The 23,831-nt window shown below is 32.6% G+C and overlaps 2 protein-coding genes across 2 annotated transcripts; both read right to left on the bottom strand.

Annotated features, from left to right (window-relative positions):
- Nucleotides 1-6,781: 6,781 nt before the first annotated feature.
- Nucleotides 6,782-10,363, bottom strand: LOC106357894 (probable methyltransferase PMT1). The gene is made up of 8 exons (XM_022688668.2): nt 9,632-10,363; nt 9,177-9,434; nt 8,942-9,106; nt 8,678-8,860; nt 8,011-8,605; nt 7,777-7,889; nt 7,463-7,683; nt 6,782-7,382 (listed from the first exon to the last, which is right to left on the bottom strand). Exons 2-8 carry the CDS (start codon nt 9,423-9,425, stop codon nt 7,067-7,069), a joined length of 1,842 nt encoding a protein of 613 aa, XP_022544389.1. The 5' UTR covers nt 9,426-9,434; nt 9,632-10,363; the 3' UTR covers nt 6,782-7,066.
- A 3,826-nt stretch (nt 10,364-14,189) lies between these two features.
- On the bottom strand, nt 14,190-15,851 carry LOC106357896 (protein LIGHT-DEPENDENT SHORT HYPOCOTYLS 4-like). Its single transcript, XM_013797616.3, has 2 exons — nt 15,370-15,851; nt 14,190-14,743 (listed from the first exon to the last, which is right to left on the bottom strand). The coding sequence occupies exons 1-2, from the start codon at nt 15,652-15,654 to the stop codon at nt 14,429-14,431; spliced, it is 600 nt and encodes a 199-aa protein (XP_013653070.1). The 5' UTR covers nt 15,655-15,851; the 3' UTR covers nt 14,190-14,428.
- Between the last annotated feature and the right edge of the window lie 7,980 nt (nt 15,852-23,831).

The following is a 23,831-nucleotide window of genomic DNA, read 5'->3' on the forward strand; positions in this document are numbered from 1 at the left end:
TATTTTATATTCGAAATCTTTTAAAAAAGGAAACAAAATATTTTCTCAAGCTATAAGTTATATTATATTTTAAAAAATAAAAAGGTTAAAATAAATAAATTAAAAAACTAGTAATTAAAAAAATATATTTTTAACATTCTCAGCAAAATACTAAACCCTAAATCCTAATCCCTAATCCCTAAACCCTAAATCTTAAACCCTTGGGTAAACCTTAAACCTTTGGATAAATCTTAAATTTCAAATCAAAAACACTAAACACTCAAGGGTTTAGAGTTTAGGGTTTAGGGTTTTAAGATTTAGTGTTTTTGATTTAGTGTATGAATTATCCAAGGGTTTGGAGTTTGTCCAAGGGTTTATAGGGTTTATGATTTAGGGTTTAGGGATTAGGATTTAGGGTTTAATGTTTTGCTGACGACGATAAAAATATTATTTTTTTTTTAATTTGTTTTTCTCTAACTACTTTTTTTTCTAATTTTTTTAACCTTTTTATTTTAAAAACATAATATATCTTGACAATATTTTGTTTCCTTTTCTTAAGATATCGAATTTGAAATAATGAAATCCTATTGGTTGGTTCACCTAGGGGGTGGATCCAAGAATAACTCAACAACAATACTTAATACGAAAAAGAAATTAAAAAAACAATATAGAAAAGGTTCACCAAGATTTTAATTGGTAGTGTCATTATCATATGTATAGGTTTTCTACATATAATTATTAAAAATTGCGGTATTTGTTGACAATGGTTATGTTGGTATCTAAGTAAAAATTTTTTTATGAAATATTAAATTTATTGAGCATCATAGAACTTATTTATAAATAAATTCTAATAACAGAACTTTTGCTATTTTAAACTCCTAATTTTGCTCAATGCGAGTACTAAACCAAAGTTGCATCAACCCCAATAGCCATTTCTTCTCATAGTAACGAGTAGATAAAATTTGTTGCTGATGGTCTTCTCGATCATCTTTGCGTGTTGGTTCGCTTGTCGACTTGTGTATGACGTCTCTCGTTTCTTTCGCGCCAGATATAATAGACAGTGATTTTCAGCGCTAATTTCAGAAGAATAGAAGCAAGCCTATCATATGCTGCATTGAGTATACGAGCAAAAATCTCTGTCCAATCAGGCAAAGGTGCTAGTCGAAGTAAAGAGCTACTAAACTGCAACCAAAGTCCATAAATATATAGACATACAAAAAAACAAGTGATCTCTTGATGTCTCTGGTTCACTACAGAAAGGACATCCTTGCGTTATCTCCCACGTTCTCATTCTAGTCCTCGTGGAGAGCCTATTCTTTACCGCCAACAAATTATAAAATCATGTCGAAGCACTCCTTGTTTAAACCAAACCAACTTAGACCAACACACCTTTTTATGGTGGGTATGAATCATGTCCCAAGTGTTATATGCAGAGAATTCTTTCCTATACTCCTCCTCTCCTCTTTTCCATTTCGCTACATCATCTTTATTTTGCGCCAGAACTCATGGAAACCTCCATCACATGCGAAAGAACTTACTCAATGTTGCTATCTCTTGTATTCTGAAATCTCCATTGATGATCAACTAAGACATCAGCAAGTTTTGCATTCCTCACAGTGCCAAGCTTTTGAGTTCCTCTTTCCCCAAGCCTTTAAGCAAACGTGAAGTACTATATTCAGTAAGATGAGTAGAAAAACTTATACATATACAGTAGTAAGCATTGAAAATTTCACGTCCATCATTTTAGCTAAATATATATTTTTTATTTATAAGATGATTTGTTTTTCAGTTAATTGATATTCATGTTACTGAAGAAGATTTTAATTTCCAGCAAAGGTTATTTTGAATTTTATATAAATATTCAAAATCTTAATCCAAGGTAGACAGAAAAATGATAGAGCCGTAGGATTGTCTAATCCGGATTTCGGTTCAGTTTTTTTTTGGTTTTTTGTTATTTTGGGTTATAAAAAATAGTTACCATATTAAAACCATATCTATTTTGGTTTGGTTCGATTTATATACCATCAGTTTTTAGTTTTATACCAAAACGATATATATACATATATATATATATATTTTTTTTTTTTTTGTCGTCAACTTTACAGACTCATATAGACTCTGTAAACCAAGCCGGAAGATATTGATCCATGTGAACGACGAAAGACGGCTGAATCCTAACACTGCGTGCTAGGCTATCCGCCTTTGTATTCTGCGCTCTTGGTACATGGACGATCTCTGATTGTAGGAAACTTGCTCTCAGACTTTTGATGTCTTCCAAATAACTTGCAAACGCTGGCCACTCTTCTGGTTCCGAAACCATCTTCACCAATTGAGAACAATCCGTTGCAAACGTAACCTGAGATTGACGTAAATTCCTCATACATTCCATAGCCCATAGTAGTGCTTCCATCTCCGCATGTAGAGGAGAAAGGCTAGCCCGAACATTCCTCGCCCCCAGCAACCCAGCGAAGCCTTCTAAAGTGCTGTGCCAACCCTGGCCGGAGAAAGTATCTTTCTCTTTCCAGGAACCATCTGTGAAACACCATCGTCCTGGATTTAACAGTGAAGACCTAATCTCTTCCTGTGGGACCATTCTCTGTTCATTCACTAGTTGGGCTTCAGCCCAAAGGGTTGATTCTGTTTCCGCCAATTTGAGCGTATCCCTAGGATCAATATCCAGATTACTAAAAACCTTACTATTCCTTCCTTTCCAGATATACCATAGTATCCATGCGAACTGATGATCATCTAACTGCGGAAAGACTCTCCAGAAAAGATGATCCATATTTGCAAAAAGGGATTGTGTGGGAAATGTAGTTGGATTTGATGGTATCTTTGAGAGAGCCCAAACCTGAAGTGCTGGAGGACATTCGAAAAACACATGATTTATCGATTCCTCCTCAGCTCCGCATCTTGTACAACATATATCGCCAGTTATCCCTCTCGCTTGTAAATTTTTCTTAACCGCTATACACCCTGTCACCAACTGCCAGAGAAAATGTTTAAGCTTTGGTGGACACCTGACTTTCCAGCAGAATGATTTCAAACCATCGACCGTAGGTCCAAAAAATGCTGGTGGTTTTGCTCTATCCGGGTAAACTCGTTCTACCTGATATCCCGATTTAACCGTGTATTTCCCTTTTGTTGTGAAATGCCATCCATCTTTGTCCTCCAACTGATATCTACTCAGTCGTATACTCTCGATAATTTTCACATCCTGTGGATCCACTAGAGCCTGAAGTGCCTGCGAGTTCCAAATTCCCAAAGTGGGGTCTATAAGAGAAGCCACTGTGAGGTCAGGGTAAAGATTGTGTTGGTTTTTATTTGCTGGTCTCGGGCGAGTGGTTGGGAGCCAAGGATCATTCCATACAGAGATAGAAGATCCTGATCCCACCCGTTTGATTAGTCCTTTGCTAACCAGAGATCTAGCTGATGTAATACTCCGCCATCCATATGACGGAGAGTATGAGCGAATCGGTTCCAGGGGTGAGGCATTCCTGAAATATCGACCTTTAAAAACTCGAGAAAATAAAGTATTTGGCTTCTCGATCAATCGCCAAAACTGTTTACCAAGCATCGCTGTATTGAAATCAGTGATGTCTTTAAAACCCAGTCCTCCTTCCTCCTTGCTAACACATACTTTATCCCAAGATTTCCAATGCATACCTCTCGTACTTCCCCCGGGGCTCCACCAAAATTGGGCTACCGCACCTGTCAGTTTCTTTACGGTTGCCTTAGGCAATCGATAGCAAGACATCACATGATTTGGTAATGCCGTAATCACCGATTTAATAATCACCTCTTTTCCTCCTTTAGTGAATTTTACTTCATATGATTATATATCGGCTAAATAAAAATAAAGATATTTTCGTTTTTAAATAGATTATTTTTTACTTTTTATTTTAAAACTTAAAAAATAAGTAAACATATTAAGTTAATAATAATAGTTTTTATAGAATAAAAATAAGAACAATTAATAATCCATATATTACCAGATAACTAAATATTAGCACACATTGTCAATGAAAATGTTAAAAAAATATGATTTTTTTTAATTTGATAACTTGAAAAATAACTTTAAAACTAAAAAAAAATTAAATAGAAGTTTTCCTGCGTCATGCGCATAAAGAATAAATAATAATTTTAATATAATTTTATTTGGCTTTTAAAAAAAATTAATTAACATTAAAACATTATTATTTTTATATTTTAACTTCATCGATTTGAAAAAACCAGAATTTGCTTTTTGTAATCTTATTTCTTTTAATTTGGTTTAACTATTTTAATTTGAAATTATTTAAATGTCAGTAGGGTTAACATTACATTTTATAAAATAAATTTTTATTTCTTATATTGTATTGTATTTAATTATTTTTATTTTAAAATATATCTGTTATCACCTAGTTTTAAATATATCTATATTTAAATATATAAATACTAATAAATTTTAGATTTTATTTGTTTTAGTTAAAATATGTTAAATTGAGCAGATTAATTTTTTAATTAAACTAATGAACCGATAATTTTTTTTGTATCATTTAGCTATCCAAAATTATTTTTGATTAGTGATGCTTTTAGTTTTGTATTTGTTGATGCACAGATACAATTAATTTCAAAAAACAAATATTAGAATTTCTTTATTTTTATATTTGTTGATGCACCCTTACAACTAATTTTGGTAAAATGTATATATCTTTACAAAATATGTATTTAAGTTGACGTAAAAAGTTATATTTATAATTATATTTAATTATTTTTATTAGTTATTATATTTGATAGCCTTGTCAAAAAAAAATTGTATGAAAATTTTGCATTAAGGGTGATATATGAATAGTCACTACCATATTTAAAAATATTTATAAAGAAAACTGTACATGTCCCAATTAAATTTATGTCATGTCATATTTTTAAAAATTATGTTATGTTTTTCTGTTAATATTAAATGTGGTGATGACACATATTAAAATAATTTTACAAATTACAAACAATGTTTAGGAGATTATATTATATAATTTACATATAATTTTTTTTGTCAGCTACCCATCTTCATAGTTTACATATAATTATGCTACTATATTTAAATTAATCAGTTTATTTGGTTTATCTCAATTTGAAAATTCAAACCATTTTTTTTATTTCAGTTTGGTTCAGTTTGAATTGGTTTAATTTTACTGGATTGAACCTCCAAATGGAGGTATATGTATGATATTATAAATCCCACCATATATCTTCCACCATTTTTTTGACATCATATCTTCTATCATTTATAATTTAATTATATACTCGATTATATATAATATATTATAATATATACAAAGAACAATAAAGAAAGAAATTGTTTTCGAAATCTAATGTAGTAATGGATGTTATTGTCATGCACTCAAGGCTATTTAATTTGAATATCAATTATTTGGATAGAATATATAAAAAAGGTGGGGGCATAAATCATGGGAGTTAACTTAGAGAAGTGGACAACAGCTTCAACTTTGTGTCCACGAGACAAAAACTTGTAGAATACTTTCACATGTTTAGTTTTCCTTTTGGACCAATAAAATGTTCTAATCATCAAATGCAATTATACTTAATTATTTACTTTTTCATCTCGTAAACTAATCATTATCGTCAATTTTGCTTGGGACATAACCTAAAGATTTCTTCCAACAACAGTAAAGTTACTTGTGAGTTATAATGGGGGCTAAGTAAGTAACACGCATGCCTTTGGTTCCTCCTATCACGCTTTTGAAACGCTTTTTCTCTCTTTTATTCTTTCATTCTATATTAATCACCGAGTGCTAAAGATTTAGCTTCAAGGAGATTATTGCTCATCATCAAATCCTTGGGATTGAGTTTTATGAAGTTTTTAATCACAACAAGACTCAGGGCCTGACTGGTTCAAACGCAGCGGTTGTGGTTGCGGTTGCAGGAGTTTGTGGATGCGAGCGGTTGCGGTTTCTAGCGATTTTAAGAGATTTGTACGACTGGTACTGCGGTTAAAATTTGGTGTGTTTACGTGTGACTTATGACTGGTTAACTACCAAATACGGTACCAGTCAAATAATAAACTAACAATATTTATATTTAATATAATTATAAGAATATCAAAAATCAGAAAATTATAATAAATATAAAATTTATATTTAGAAAGTTATAATTTTAATTTTTAAAAATTTATTGAAATTGTTTTTATTATAAAATTTTATAATATTAATTAAAATATAATAGATATATTTTAATATTTTCATAATTTCAATTTTAAATATTTTTACTTTTATATATATATATATATATTGTTTAAAAAAAAAAAATTTACCCTCCCGCAACCGCCCGCAAACGCTAGCAGGAGCCAACTTTTGAATTTATGAGATTCGGAGCGGTTTGAAACGGTTTAGAGCGATTTGAGTGATTGTTGCAAACCGCCGACAACCGCTACCAACCGCAAAAGCTGCGTTTGCGGGTGGTAGCGGGAAAACCAGTCACCCCCTCAGTATACAGTACTCCCTCTGTTCCTGAAAGTAGGATTTTCTAGATTTATTTTTTGTTCCAAAATGATAGATTTTCTAAAAGTTTAAGGTACTTTTAGTAGTTAATGTTGAAAAATTGTATACTTTTAAGAAACATTAATTGAAAATATTTGAATTGGTTGAATAATATTGGTTGATATTTATTGGAAAATGTATAGTAAAATAAATAATAAATTCAATTATAAAAAAATAATTGTTTTCTTAATATGCGTGAATACTCTAGAAAATCTTTCTTTCGGAAACCGAGGGAGGAGTAGTAAATTTTAGCGTTAAATAGTGAATCATTAAATTCTATAAATCTATTAACCAATGATTGAATGTATACATAATTAAACATCATCAAAAAAAGTTTTAATTGATAGGAAACTGAGCATCTCTACTGAACCATACAAACAGCATATATGAATATGTAAAAGAAAGAAATATTAAAAAGAAAACAAAACGTTAAGCTGCTATAAAACGAATTTTTAATCGTTGTATGCTTTGATTAGATTCTCCCAACAAAGATATCTATTGCGAATCTTGTTTTTTTCATGTTTGGATGCAGTTTCTGGCCATCATGATGATCACTCGAGATCTCTGAGGCTTTCACTTGTCAACCAGAGCTTCTTCTGGACAACGAGTATGACATCCGAGTCATGGTCTGAATCCGAGGCTGCCTTCGTTTCAACTGCTTCCCAATGCAAAGCCTTGAGATACTTCTTCACAAGATCAACTACAGATTGTTTGTCCCTTATGAGTATGAACCCGCTTGGCCTAAGTATACGATCCATCTCCAACAACAAATCCTCTGCGCTGCAACCTCTCTTCTTGACATCAGAAATGATGTCCCAAGCATGGAGTAGATCGTAAGTCCTTGGGTACGTTGAGAATGCTTCACACCTGCCATGTAATCATATCATTAAGGAGCATAGATATAAATAGATTATGATAAAGTGAAGAGGTTAAGGAAGAAACTATACCAGCTATGAACAGCACCCATTAGGCCTCTGTCGTATATCAGTTTAAGCGTGTTAGGCCCGTCTTCAGGAACGACATTCATAACCCAAGCGTCTTTGTCATTCAGAGCAGCAGCAAAGGAACCCATGTTTGCTTTCATGTCCATTATGTTCCTCACGGTGTCTGATTGAATTACAGGAGTCAAGAGATCCCAGTAAGCATCTACCCTACGCCTCCAAGTTTCCTGTATGGGGAAGAAATAACATAAGGTTACTCCAGTTTCTATATCACTGAAGCTTCAAATTGCAAGAGCTAAGATCATGGGTTTTAAACATACCGTATCCTTCTCAAACATGTCGGTGGAATATCCAAAATCAGCTAGCCGGGGAGGAGGAGAGGTTAATCGAGCTGGCCATGGAGCCAATCCACTTCCCTTGGTTTTGTGGTCATCTAGTGGAAAAAAGGAAAATTGTTTCAGTGGGCATATGTTCTCAGATGTTACTTAAAACATAACTGATTTGAAGTTACTTAAAACATAACTTATAATCTCTGTGGGCAAATGAAAACTTACGTTCACTGTATTGACTGATGCATGCTTCCATGTTTACACCATACACAGCATCAGGGTCACTGTCAGAGTTACAAAGAGGAGGCTGGGTTCCAGGTTCTCTTTCCTGATAACAATCGTTTGTCATTGGTTTCTGCCAAATCACAGTTTGGTTCCTTTTAGCAGCTATGGTCCAACACATGCGCTCCACAAGAGCACTCATTTCCCTCCATATTCTGAGATCCTCCTCATCTTGTGCATATGCTTCTGGAGACGAATATGCGAAATAGCCACCAGGTCTCAGCACCCTGTCCAGCTCGAGAAGAAGGATACCGTCTCTCTGAAGCCAGTCAATTCGGCAACGTGAACAATGTGCAAGCTCAAATGATCTGCTCGGGTATGGGAGCCTCTTTGTTCCAAGAACGCCGAGGTATGCAGGAATCCCTCTCTCAAGAGCGAACTGGATTTGGTTCTGATGCACATCGTTTGGTGCCAAGGACATGGTCATAATATCTGATGCAAGAAGGTAACCACCGAAACTTGCAACACCACAGCCTACATCTAGAAACGTCCTCAGCCTTCCCCCATTGTTCAAAATGTTGTTCGGAAACTTAAGCATCTGCAAAGTAATCGAGAACAAGCATCAGTAAGTTGAAGAAGTGCACTATACGATCTAGTCACAGTGCCTTACATTTGCCATGGATGCAATATACTTATCAGCACCGTAGTGAAAATGAGTGCCTCCACCAGGGAAATTGATTTTATCTCCTTTGACAACCATCCAGTTTTGGTCAGACTTCTCATGAGCAAGGTGAGTATGAGGAATGTTCACTTTCCAAACTTCGTCTCTGCTTTTCGGCCACTTGATCGGAACCTAGACATATTAAAACAGCGTGAGGACATGTACTCAAAAACATATCAAGACCAACATGTATATAGAAGAAATGAAACTCACCTTATAACCAGGAGGAGGAGGAATCAAGCAGTTAAACCTCCTTTCAGGAGGAGGGCAATGACGTTCATAATGCTCCATCAAAGACAAATCAAGCTTCAATCTCATCTGGTAAATGAGATTCCTGTCTAAGCAAGGGATAAGCTCCGAGTGCCGGTCATCACACACCTTTACAAGTCAAGAAAATGTCAATGGAAAAAAATAAATTAAAAAAAAAAAAGAGTCTTTAAGAACTCACAGGGAAGCTTCTTGGAGTGAAGCCGTTGGCATCATCATCATCAACATAAAAGGAGGTGGAAGAAGCCTCGTCCTTTTTGGAAGCATCATCATCATCGCCACCCAAACCAAGCTTCCTCCCATACTCAATAGCGGAAGCCCCATGGTTAGAGGAGCCAAAGAAGAGGTATACAAAAACAAGAACAACCGCTGCGATGCAGACCAGAACGATCACATGTTTCTTTTTCCCTCCATCTGATCTTCCCCTCATCGTGTATAACTGACGATTCACAACTCCAAACGATTAAATAACTTCAGTATCAACAACTAAGAAGATAATGTTTCGATTGATCAATGAATCTAAAACAATTCGACGCGATTAGTGATCTGAGAGTTGGATCTGAAATGAGAAGACGAGCAATGAGATTCCTTATCAACAACAAGAGGAGATTCGCATCTCAATCAATTGGAACTTACCGGAAGAGGAAGGCAAGGGATGAGGATGAAGATGAAGATCAAGGCAGGGGGGAGAGAGAGTGGAGGGAGAATCGGATCTAAGAAGTTGCTTTTGTCTATATTAGTGAGAGTCTATATTGGGAAACCAACCAACTTTCTCTTCTCTTCTCTTCTCGCAGCAAAGCGGCTGAGTGTGTGAAGAAGAGATTTTGAGAGACAAATCGCGTCATGGTCGTTAATTTTGCATTGAATTTTAATTAATTTTTTTCATTATTTGATCTTATTTATTTTTGTTAGTTTTGTGTATGTGTGTCGGTGATCTTTTTTGTTTTTGTAACAAGCTTTATTTTATTTTTATTTTTTGGTCAAGATTTTACTTTATTTTATTTTGTTTACTTGTGTTTGGTGATGAATTCTCTCTGGATCTACGCGTTTTCCTTGCCTGATCATGTGATAGTGAGACAGTGAGTGGGTTGGGTTAGTAGGAAAATTAACCCATATGAAAAACTTGATAACACTTGTCCAATAATGTTTGGTTGATTTCCCCCCAACTTTTTTATACTTCTCCAAATTCACTTCTTTTTATATTGCATCTTTTTTTTATATTTTATTTTACTGTTGATTGATCGAAGATACTTATTTTGGGGATATTGTGAAGCAGAAGCAGCAATAACATCTTGTTTACATGTCCCCATCAATCGATTATGAGTTAATTTGTTTTGGAATTAATGTCTCCACATGATATTATATGGACTTCATCCTAGATAACCCTACATTTCTTATATGTTGGCCTCTTTTGTAGGTAAACAACATAGGTATTGTTCGTTTGCTCATCCAAGTGATTCATCTATGCAAATTGATGTTTGTTTTGTACATTAAAACACTACATTCCAATAAATCTTCCAGCTGAATTTTAAAAACTCATCTTAAAATTTCCCCCAAACGAAGGTGAATCTTGATGGTGCATCTAGTTCAGTCAAAAATGATAAATGACAAAAATAACTCTTTAAAACCAAAATATTCTTTTCAAACCAAAATCCCAATGTTTTGCAGTTACATTTTTCCGTCGGAACCGCAAAATGCACATTTTCGCAAAAACCGCAAAAATGCACTTTTTTGCAACAAGTGCAAAAACAAATATTTCCATAAAAATGCACTTTTCGGCCAAATCCGTAAAACCGCATTATTTGGCCATACCAGTAAAACTGCACATTTCCGTCAACCACCAAAATGGTAAAAACACATTTCCCACCAAAACCACAAAAAACGCACTATACGGCCAAAACACATTTACCGCAAAACCGCAAAAATGCATTTTTTCCGCCAAAAATGTATTTACAGCCAAGCTCGTAAAACACACTTTTCCGCCAAAATAGCAAAACACATTTTCCGCCAAAACAGCAAAACACATTTTTTTGCCAAAACCGCAAAATCTATTTTCGGCCAAACCCGTAAAAAGCACATTTCCGCCAAAACCGCAAAATGCATTTTCCGCCAAAACCGCAAAATACACTTTTCCATCAAAATAGCAAAAATGCACTTTTTGGTCAAACCCGTATAAACACAACTTTCCGTCAAAATTGTAAAACGCACTTTTTCCGTCAAAATCATAAAACACGCTTTTTTATGGTTCTCAAAACACATTTTTTGCCAAAACAATAAAACGTTATTTTCCCGCCAAAAATGTAAAACAAGTCTATTTTAGTTATTTATTAACAAGTCCATCTAGATGTAGATGTAAGTTCAAAGAAAAAAAAACAAACAAAGTTACATTCAGATGATTTATCTAAATGCATAGACAAAATACAGAAACGAACAACATCCAGATGGACATCTGGATAAGGCATTTAGATGAATCATCCGGATGCATCTTTTAGATACAAAGAAAGTGATTTCCAAAAAGTTACATGTTATCTTATGTATTAGCATTATAAAATATAATCTCGTTTATATTTTGTTCATGATATGGTATTTTATATTTCACCAAATATCATTATATTTGACTAGGTATTTTAGTCATTTTATTAACAAGTCCATATAGATACAAATGTAAGTTCAAAGAAAAAAAAAGCAAACAAACAGAATTGCATTCAGATGATTCATCTGGATGCATTGACGAAATACATAAACGAATAACATTCAAATAGAGCATTTGGATAAGATATTTAAATGGATCATCTAGATGCATCTTTGATACAAACAAAGTGATTTCACCAAAAGTTACATGTTATCTTATGTATTAGCATTATAAAATATAATCTCGTTTATGTTTTGTTCATGATATGGTATTTTATATTTCACCAAATATCATTATATTTAACTAGGTATTTTAGTTATTTTATTAACAAGTCTATATAGATACAAATGTAAGTTCAAAGAAAAAAAAAAGAAAACGAACAGAATTGCATTCAGATGATTCATCTGGATGCATAAACGAAATACATAAACGAACAACATTCAAATAGAGCATTTGGATAAGATATTTAAATGGATCATCTAGATGCATCTTTGATACAAACGAAGTGATTTCACCAAAAGTTACATGTTATCTTATGTACTAGCATTATAAAATATAATCTCGTTTTATATTTTGTTTATGATATCGTATTTTATATTTCACCAAATATCATTATAAAGTACTACACTACTTTATATAATCACATAATTTCTAGAAGTGCATGCTCAAATCAGACTTTACCTAAGTAAACCATGAAATATGAAGAGATCATAAAATTAGTTGAAAATACCCGCTCGCACCGTCTCATTTGTCATGGGCTAAAAGCCCCTTAGGAAAACTGGGCTTTAAACGTTAAGAGCGAGAATGAAACAAGTCCAACTAAACCCCGAGAAGAGAGGAGGATCACATGTAACGGCAGGTAAGGTATCTGCGCACGTGTCAAATATCAAGTGGAGTAAAAAAGGCTTGTTGTAAAGCAGAATAGTTTCGTCATTATCGTTTTTTCAGCTGCCATGACAAATGAGACTGTGCGAGCGTGTGAAGCGGGACCCATGACCCTTTGATTTGCCAATCAAGCTGCACCAATATTTCCTTCCTTTCTATTTTATTTTACCATGCCTTAAATGAGAAACATGGACTTATTTGTGAGGAATAATTAGGGTTTTTGTTCTCAAAATTTGTAAATGTATTTAAAATTATTAGGAATAAATTGTTTTCCTGGTACTATTTTCCATGCGAACTGATAATGTATCAATGATACAGTATCATTATCAATATTCATCGCCAGCTTTTATACGATTTTCTAATTCTTTTTTTAGTTTTGAAAACCGCCGTCCTTTTGTTTAGTCTGATGCCATCACTATAAATTATATTTCCGTTCATAATACTTATGTAGTCACTTTTAAACAATTTTACATACTATAATATTGTATACTACCAAGACTCAATAAAACTTATTCGGTAAAAACATATGTTATTCATAACAAGTAGTTTTGTTAGTTGGTTAATTGGTCACATATTAGAACATAAACTTTTTTTACTAAAGACGCGTAAAACATTTTAGAACAACGTTTAGTTTGGAAGGAAAGGGGTAAGGTGACTAGTGGTTTTAAAATCATTACTTGTTCACAGTATGTGCAATTTACAGTATTCTTTACCGTTTGCTGATAGTTTTCGTAAGGCGTAGTATGATTCTTGAAGTCATAATCAACCTAGACATCAATCTTTTTTGCGGAAAATAATGTCTTTCAATATGATCTGTAAAACCCTAGGGAGCAAGATGAACAAACGTATCAAAACTTTCTCCGGAACACTATATACAATATATAATTTTCATCACATTTGCCTAATGTCTAATTAAAGACAGGATGTGTAGTGTTATATTCAAATAAAAACAAAATATATAAATGTTAAGCGCAATCAAATGCAAACATGTATAACTAAATGATAAGTGAGATCAAGAATTTACGGAAACAATAGTATTGTAAATAATAATAATAAAGAAAGAAAAGACTTTTGTAACAAGGACAAAGAAAGTGAATGATTTGCCAATTCCCTACCAAAATTAGGACACTACAAAGGAATGCATATACACAGAGCATTAAAAGACACGAACAACCATTTGATTCTGCAAATCTTCTTTTGTCACGTCTTATCGAACTACAATTTTCGACTTATTTGATCCCCAGATACTATAAGTTGGTTCTACCAATTAATAGAGATGCCGATTATGAAGTTCTAATATACACCTGAAAGTAGTATAAGTCTACAACAAAAAATAACTAATAATATATTACTATTAATGGATATGAATCCATGTATAGAAAAAAAACACAGCTAAAGTTATGCATAGAAAAATAATTTATAGACATGAAGTTTTGATTAGGTTGGGTCTCTATTTAGATGCTTTCAGTTCATCCGCTTCTTGTAATCTCTGTTCATCTGTCAAAAATTAAAATCTGGTAATAATACTTTAACATTTTTACCAAAAAAAAAGTTTTGAAATAATAGGAATTTTTTTTGTGTGGTAAAAGACGAAATAATAGGATTCTTAGTTGTTTGCTCAAAAAAAAAAAGGATTATTAGTCAAAACTTCAATTAGCAGAAAAATACATACCCCTGAATAGAATAATGGTGTATGTATTGAAGATAATAATACTAATACATATTTATGCGAGACTGAATGAAAAAGTACGTAATTATTCAATACCAATATAAAATTCTTAGCTGGCCAAATAAAAGGACTATGAAGAAGAAGGGCATGCAGCTTTTTAGACAACTCCTGCATGTTCGTCATTGACAAATACTATATAAAGTTGTAAGGAAACGTAGTTGACTGAAACATATCTTACTGATATGACTTATTGCAAATTAGGACTATTCGAAATCCCGGGCTGATGAGGCGGTGGTAGTGGCGCCTGAGGAGGTCGCTTCCGCTTCTTCTTTTCATAGCTGATCCCACGCGCTTTAGCCTGCGAATCACGAACTTCCCTTAGGTAGAGTCGAACAGCTCGTGCGCCAAAAGGGTTCGTCTCTGGTGAACCACCGTTCTCTTCAAAAGCAGCTCGAAGCCGGCCAATGAGTGCGTCGAGGCTGCCCCACGCTTGTCTGAGTGGGCAGGTACATGGTGCTGGTGGGTTTGGGTGTCCAAAGAAAGGACATATTTGCATGTGAACCTTGAGATACAAGATCGAATTAGCGTCTAAAATCAGCAGTTTCAGTATGTAATGTTTTATAACATATATACAACCACCAATTGAAGAAGCATATCATGTATACATGTTTTATTTTATTTTTACGCTAAAAGAACATTCTATTACTAAAATTTGAGGTTCTCTAGATAGTATACATGTTTTATATAGTGATTGAGATAACATTTTGCATATATACAAAGGATATTAATCTTATATAGAACATATATTACATATATTACATATATTTCCTTATGATGATAAGAGTTAATTTTTGGAACGAATAGGATTAACCAATCATGTTGAAATATGTACAATTTGTCGGTGATAGATAAAAATATGTGATATATATATAAAGCCTAAGTTTAAGATCATCAGACAAACCTAGATAAGTTAGACTCAGCTCTTTGAAAGAATCATATTAACATCTACAATTATCAACAAGAATCCAATTGAACAATGTAATACAAATAAAAGAAACCCAAATTAGACAAATAGGGTTTCATAATATGGATCTATATGATTATATCTTCAATGGAATAATATCAAATTAATATACTGATGTGAGCGATACATACATATACGTAAGTGTATATGTTACATATGTATACCTTGGTCTTGCCGAATTGGTCGAGGTACCTGAGGAACTCAAGAACATGAGCACCACTGCAACGGGAGAGAGAAAGTGGTGGACGGTGGTTTCGTAGATATTGTCCGAAAGTGTTCCAGTCTCTTCTCTTCTGATTCTCGTACCTACTCAGTTGGTTCGTCGCCGAGCCGCCAGAGGAAGATGAGGAGGACGAGGTAGTGGTAGTGGTGGCTGCTGCGGCGGCGATCATAAGGTTTGTGTTGTGTGAGATGTTTGATGTGCTCATAAAGCCGTGGATAGGATCCATGATATCAAGATCTGATGTATAATTTAGGTTTTATTAACTCTTTGAGGTTTTGGTTTTAGGTTATGATGAATATGAGTGGAGCTTTATGAGTCTTGAGTCTTGAACTTTATGGGTCTTGAGTTGATAAGGGAAGATGGTGGAGAGGAAAAAGAAGGAGAGGAGGGGGTATCGTAGTCATTGTAGTAAAGAGTGGGCTGCCGAATGTAGTCATTGATATATATATTTTCTCATTTAAATTTTTGATTGACTAATAACAGTGAAATAACTAATAATGCAAGCTTGTATTTTTTGACAAAGAAAATAAAATATCTCTTTAATAATCATTATTGTTATGTTGAACTGTTTGCGGACGAAGGTTAAATGCATATTCATCAAATGCAGTAAAAATATTAAATAGTACAGCTTATTAAACAACTCATTTTTGACAAAAAGAGTACGTTTGAATCGAGTACTTATAGTATAACTTAAACTTCACATTAAAAGTTAAATGTTAATTCTTTTTTCTTTGTTTATCGACAAATAAAGAAATTAACTCATTTTTTACTATATCCCAACAGTTTTCTCTTGTAAATTATTAACACAAATTATCAAATAGAGGTAAGTCAATCAATTTTTTTCCTAAGCTACATGCATTCAATAAAAACATCAAATAGGTAAAACAGGAGTACAGAAAAGTCTTAACATGACCAGTTACAAAAATAAAAAAAAATAAAAAAAATTCTTAACTTGATCAAAAAAAAAAATTCTTAACATGATTACCATAAAGGAGTACAAGACAAACTTTGATCTAACCTAATTACTTTTTGGGATTTTTGCAAAATTGACCTACAACTTAAAGTCAAACACAAAACTAACCTCCTTTTTTTTTGAAAATTAGTTTTGCCCTATTCACCCCACAAGTTCATATAATTTACGAAAATGCCATCAATTTTTTTTTTTTTTTTTTTTTTGAAAATGACATTTTTACTCTCTCACCCTCATCATCTTCAAGTAATTACAAGATTGTCATTGTCATCAATACCACAACCACCATGAACAACCAATTTGAAGCTCTTAATGCTCCCAAAATCGATTTACCCTTCTTCTTTTTCCATTTTTGTGAACTAAACACAACATATCTCTCACTTTCTCTCCACAATGAGTTAAAAAAACCCAAGATTTTGATTCTAAAATTTTTATGGTTCATAGAGTCATAGAAGCTAACGATTATGGGTGGGTGACTTCTGTTTGTGATTCTGTGTGCTTGGAGAAGCCTTATGTATGCTAAGGAACTTATCTCACCAATTTAAGGTATGACATCGAGTTTTTTTCCAGATCTGTTCGTCAGACGACTTACTTGGGAAGTCGTCTGGCTGTAGACGACTTACCTTTCAGTCGTCTGGCTGTAAACGACTTACCTGGAAGTCGTATGGTCAACGCAGAGGTTATTTTTGCAATTGACTTTGAAATCTGTAACCTGAGACGACTGAAAGTTAAGTCGTCTACTATTGTTTGGTTTCAAAAAAAATTCCAAAGAACCTAGACGACTTACATTTTTGTCGTCATAGGTTAGTTTTGTATTTAACTGGATAATTTCAGAAGTTTGACTTCCCCAGACGACTTACATTTCAGTCGTCTGGCGAAAATTAAAATAATAATATTTTTTTTAAAGTAAACGACTTACAATTAAGTAGTCATAGGTTAGTTTTGCAATTGAAAAAAAAAACTTCAAGATTTAATTATACACAGACGACTTATAATTCAGTCGTCCACCAGACGACTTAATTGTAAGTCGTCCAGGATTTTTTTCCGAGATTCTGGACAAACCCCGTAAATCCTGGACGATTTACATTTCAGTCGTCTCGTGGACGACTGAATTATAAGTCGTCTGTATATAATTAAATCTTGAAGTTTTTTTTTCAATTGCAAAACTAACCTATGACGACTTAACTGTAAGTCGTCTACTTTTAAAAAAATATTATTATTTTAATTTTCACTAGACGACTGAAATGTAAGTCGTCCAAAAAGTCAAACTTCTGAAATAATCCAGTCAAATGCAAAACTAACCTCTGACGACTGAAATGTAAGTCGTCTAGCTTTTTTAGAGTTTTTTTTTTAACCAAACAATAGTAGACGACTTAACTTTCAGTCGTCCGAAATAACAGATTTCAAAGTCAATTGCAAAAATAACCTCTGCGTTGACCAGACGACATATAGTTTATTCGTCTAGACAACTTAGATTGAAGTCGTCCGCGTCTTCTCCACTAGTTTTTAAGTCTTCTACGTTAGTTTTTGAATAACTTGTATTTTTAAGAGTGATAAGTAACTTCAAGATATGTAAAACTCATATTTACAAAATATGTTCTCTCCCTTAGTTTTACTAAATTTGACTAAGTTTTTCAATGCAAACTTATAAAAAATATGATATGCTTTGACTAGTTACTATTGTTTGTTTCCATCTCTTACCAACATTCTTGTTTATTAAGATGAGAAAAAGGCCATTGGAGTTTATTATTGCATATGAGAGATCCAAAGATAAGAAAAAGGCTACTGAAGTCTATTATTTCTTTGATTTGTAAATGTGTAAACACATTGTTAGCACATTTAATACATCTTGGAAAACATTATTACTGATTTTACAAAAAATTCACAACTAAAAGAGTATACATGCAATTCGTAAAACAGACCACAAACAAAACTATTATAGATCATTCATCTACAAAGACAAGCTTGGATTCCACTTGAGTAGACAAGACCAGACAACTTTTAAGAAGTCCAAACGACTTCTAAGAAGTCCAGACGACTTCCAGGAAGTTCAGACGACTTTGTCAGAAGACTTTTAGGAAGTTCAGACGACTTCCAGACGACTTTACAGGAAGTCCAGACGACTTTTAGGAAGTCCAGACGACTTCCAGACGACTTCCAGACGACTTCCAGACGACTAACAAGTAAGTCGTCCCAGAAGTCTTCCAGATCTGAAAAACCTGCATATTAAATCCAGATCTGAAAAACCTGCATATTCAAAAACGTTCAAATGGCTTAAAAACAGAAAAAATGAGTGGAAGATTAGATAAATCTACCTTTACAGAACACACAAAAATACATATCTAAAAATAATAGATCTACCTTTAAATTAGTGGAAGATAAGTACCAAATAATTAAAAATCTGCAAAAAAAAAAAATAGATTAGTAACAAAGACATGAGACAAAATTGAAAAATTCATATAAAGTTTAGTGTTTTCAAGTCAAAGAGATTAGAGTGGGTTTGGAGAGTTTTAGTTTGGGAAAAAAGTAAGAACTTTATACAACAAGAAGTTACCAAATGAAGAAAAATCAGACATAAGAACTTACCAAAACGCTCAGAAAAATCCAGACGACTTCCTGGAAGTCCAGACGACTTCCTGGAAGTCCAGACGACTTCCTGGAAGTCCAGACGACTTCCTGGAAGTCCAGACGACTTCCTGGAAGTCCAGACGACTTCCTGGAAGTCCAGACGACTTTGTCAGAAGACTTCCAAGAAGTCCAGATGACTTCCAGACGACTAACAGGTAAGTCGTCCCAGAAGTCTTCCAGATCTGAAAAACCTGCACATCAAATCCAGATCTGAAAAACCTGCATATTCAAAACCGTTAAATTACTTAAAAATAGAGAAAATGAGTGGAAGATTAGATAAATCTACATTTATAGAACACACAAAAATACATATCTAAAATTAATAGATCTACCTCTAAATTAGTGGAAGATGAGTACCATTTGATTAAAAACCTCCAAAAGAGATATATTAGTAAGAAATACATGAGACAAAACTGAAAAATTCATATAAAGTTTGGTGTTTTCAAGTCAAAGAGATTAGAGAGAGGTTGGAGAGTTTTAGAATGATGAACATTAATTTTTGTTGCAGCTATGTGAGAGGAGGAGAGAGAATGTGTAAATTTTTCTTTATATAGGGAGACTAAAAATCCAATTAGATTTAATATTTTTGACTCAGACGACTTCCTGGACGACTTACATTTCAGTCGTCTGGTGAAGAAATTAAAACAGACAACTTACATGTAGTCGTTCAAAAGAGTAATATTTTTAGCGGGAAATTAAATATTTTTAGCGGGAAACTAAAATAGAAGACTTTCCAGACGACTTACAGTAAGTCGTCTGGACGACTGAAATATACGTCGTCCGGGTAAATTATTCAACAGACGACTGAAATATAAGTCGTCCACACCCTAAACATAACCTCTAAACTTAATTATCTAATTAAACACTTCATAAAACCAAATCAAACTTGAAAAGTGTTTACTATACACAGAAATAAACACATATAGGTGAAAACTAATTTTTGAAAAAAACATTTTAGTTTTCCAAAATCTAACCCTAACAATACATACAATACTACAACATATGTTTGCCAAACTCCTAAACCAAAGTATTTCATGATTCACTACTTCCACTCATCTATCTTCAAAACAAATCAATTTTATCATATCTTAATTATATCAGTTAAAACTGTTTATAATTACTTGATTTTTATTTTTTACGCATCAAAATATTTTTTTACAAGATTTATAAATTATTTTTAAAATAAACTGGTACCAGACGACTTACACTTCAGTCGTCCAGACGACTTCCAACATCTCAGACGACTCAGACGATTTACTGGGGCTATATTCGTAAAAATGGCTTCTGTTTTTTTGTTTGGTCACAAGGGGCTGAGCTGTAATTTCACTAGGCTTTTAGGTTAGTTTTGCATTTGATTCAAGTTTGGGTATAGGTTTGAAATTAAAATCAAGTTGTGGGTTAGTTTTGGCAAAAACCCCTTACTTTTTTAGGTAAGATACATTGATACTTCATCTGAAGCCCGTTTCTATTTTAGGAACTCTTGAAACACACAATGAGAACAAGATTTTAAACATATTTATTTTTGATGTTTCAAAAAAAATCTTTTTTTAAAAAATATTTTTTTCCACTGTATAAAATCAAATGAAGCTGTATTTTTTTTAAACGTAATAACCTAATTTTTTAAAAGGTTAGAATTTTGTTTATTTATTTAGCAACATACAAGCTAATTAAATAACTAATGTGAAGATCTTTTTATTTTTCAATCAATAATTGCTTTAAGTTTAAGTCGTGGCCTACAAAATTATAACAAAACATACGAGAAAAAGACTGGAGTCATTCCATAAATAACTTGTATTGTTTTCCAATAAAAATATCTTTTTAATTTGATGAAATGTTAATATCAAATTAGTCTTTTTGATCAAATATTAATATGATCTTAATGTTTAGTGTTTAATTATATAATTTTAATATTCTCATAAATATTAAAATATATATATATGCATATATTTTTTTCTTATTTTGAAAATATTGTTTACGCATTTTAAAATGTTTAATTTATGTTTTCATTCTATATAATTTTTAGTTTTTAGAATTTAGAATTTAGAATTTAAAATTTTTAAATAATATTTTTATAACTGAAGAGTAGATCACATGTCCAAATAGACTCATACTAATTTTTTGGGACATGTGGTCCATTGATAGACTTGCGTACATGACTTGCAAATGGACCGAAAGCAAAAACCTATGTAAAAGTGTCCAAAGATAATCATGCAATAATTCCTTCCAGCAAATGGTTTGAATTCACAACTTGGATGGAAGAAGGAGCATGTCTTTATCATTAGACCACCATGTTCCGGACAAATTAAACAATTTTTATTTTTGGGATTAAAAATTTTACCCATGCACAAATGGTAAACATAAAAAAAACTAAGTGTTTGAATGCCAAAATAATGAATAAGAATTACTTCAAGATTTGGCACAAAATAAAAATCAAACTTAGTGATTATGAAAGTGTGTAATCCTTCAAAATACATATTTTATGCTTCAATGGTAAACTTAAACTTTGTGCCAAAAGAAAAAAAAAAAGGTATACTTAACCTCTTACTGTAAAAAAAGGAGAAGAACGTTCTTTCCGAATACAGGGAAAAACCAATATGCAAGTAATAGAACTGTACATTTTCAGTAGGATCAAATTGATCTAAATTCACATGGAAATTATTTCCCATTCGACCATCGCGTCACTAGAGATAATCACTCCGGACTCCTTATTTTATATTCTAAACATCATACAAATTCCCAAAATTTAAATTGATCACTAAATCTACATCAGTGTAGTATTTAATGATCTAAATCAGAATGAGGAATTTAAGTACACAGTAAGAACCATATTTTGATTTATAAATCTTTTTATATCTTATCGGTTGATACGGTCGGTTTCGACATAACGTACTTAGTGCTACAGAATAGATTGGTTACCATGAATACTATCTTACTAATGTTTGGAAACAGACCAATTATTTATTATATCCTAATCTAAATGCAAACTGACTAGCATCAATAATTTAATTTTCAGAGGAAATTGAATCTAATACCAATAGAATACACACAAAATCCTAAAAGTTTACCACCAGACTATCACCGCTAATGATGGTAACATATAAATCTTGGGTTTCTCCTATTTTCATTACGACTAGTGTGGAGAAATGCAAGACTTTTGTGTCGTGGATTAATTATGTGAAGAAACATTGTTTATCGACTCATCAAATTATTTTTGTAATTAATACAAGTTTTATTTTCAGTTGATGAATATTATATTTTTTGGTTATCACCCAACGTATTACGAAGCAGAGTTACAAAGAATGACACAACAGTTATCTGTGGAATACTGAAACAAAAACTAATGAACTTTTACTCGCATCATTTTCATCGTCAACAACTACTCTCATTGATTATCATTTCACTGTTTCAAAATTTTGAGCAACAAACTTTGATTCAGCCATTTCCTTCGTATTTCCGACCGGATGTGAATGAACCGACCTTACATACATGGGATAGGACCGTAGGACTCATGCCCCTAATTTAGATATTATCATTTTCTTCAATTTTAGCAAAATCTTTTTTCGTATATAAACTTGAGTATTCAGAGTAAACTGGAATTGAACTAATCGTAGCAACGTTAGAATTTTTTTTTTTCGATTATTAGCTTTGACCATGCACATGGAATTGAACTAATGGTAAAGTGGCATCAATTCCGGAGTGCTACTAGTTATCATTCTAAACATCTTTTTTGACACGTTAGTTTTTTTGTACGCATATTAAGCTCTTAACTGTAGTAGCTAATACTACAAATACAGTAGTTTACAGTTAACATGAAGATGGAATCGAGTTTTTAAATCTAGTGATAGATTATCAACTTAGAGGAGAATAGGGTAGGCAGGACCAGGATTGAAAAGGCCCTGGATTGAATATAGTGACGATAATATTTGGTTTTTGGTGCGAGTGGACAGGACAACACATGGAATGCAAAGTCGAGATTGCCCCTGAAAGAAGTTAGCGGCAAGGGGTAACTTGTGGCAGAGGTACAAAACTGGATGGGGACAGAGAGGGAAAAAGAGGAGCAGTGGAGTGTGTTTGAATGGTTACTTAATAAAGAAGGAGAAAGGTTGTGTCAATCAATCAATCTCACTGTTGATTTCATATCATAGTGGAGCATGTGATTTTTTTCACCTGGTTTTTCATGTTTTGGCTCTTTTCTATCTTATACAAGTACAAAATAGATGTTTGGTTTATTAGATCTGTACATATGGGACCGCACGATTGTTAGTGGAAAGTGGAAACAAAAGAGAAATCTACCATGTAGTCATTCAGATATATATATATATTTGTAAAATATATCAGATGTTTCTATTGAGAAATGAAGATTTAAACGACACAAAGATGAAGTGATATACATATCTAAGAACATATAAATATATAATTAACTCAAATCACAACCATATTCCATCTCTATATTTAGCTACATATCAAAGAACATATATATATATATATAATTAAATCATAACCATATTCCATCTCTATATTAAGCTACCTAAAATATTTCAATTTCTGTTTTTGATTTTAGTGTTAAAACTAGATTTGATCTGCGCTTTTAAAGTTAATGATATTTTTTGTTAAGAAAAATTTGTTTAAATGTTGAGCTAATATATTTTCAAACCCGTCTAATATATGATAAATATATATTTAATAAATCATTTACATATACATACATTTTAAAAGTATTTTGCTCGTGTTATACGTGAAAAGTGAAAAGATAATTTTGTGAAAATTTTAATTTTTAGTTTCTTAACTAATTTTATGAAATTTTT

This window comes from Brassica napus, chromosome A7 (assembly GCF_020379485.1).
Source record: "Brassica napus cultivar Da-Ae chromosome A7, Da-Ae, whole genome shotgun sequence".
NCBI lineage: Eukaryota > Viridiplantae > Streptophyta > Magnoliopsida > Brassicales > Brassicaceae > Brassica > Brassica napus.

Coding starts and splice junctions, on each gene's coding strand:
- LOC106357894 (XM_022688668.2), bottom strand. CDS start 9,425: ATGAGGGGAAGATCAGATGGAGGGAAAAAGAAACATGTGATCGTTCTG. Junction 8,606..8,677: donor ATATTGCATCCATGGCAAAT/GTAAGGCACTGT, acceptor ATTACTTTGCAG/ATGCTTAAGTTTCCGAACAA. Junction 7,684..7,776: donor ACATGTTTGAGAAGGATACG/GTATGTTTAAAA, acceptor TTCCCCATACAG/GAAACTTGGAGGCGTAGGGT.
- LOC106357896 (XM_013797616.3), bottom strand. CDS start 15,654: ATGGATCCTATCCACGGCTTTATGAGCACATCAAACATCTCACACAAC. Junction 14,744..15,369: donor ACCAATTCGGCAAGACCAAG/GTATACATATGT, acceptor TTGTATCTCAAG/GTTCACATGCAAATATGTCC.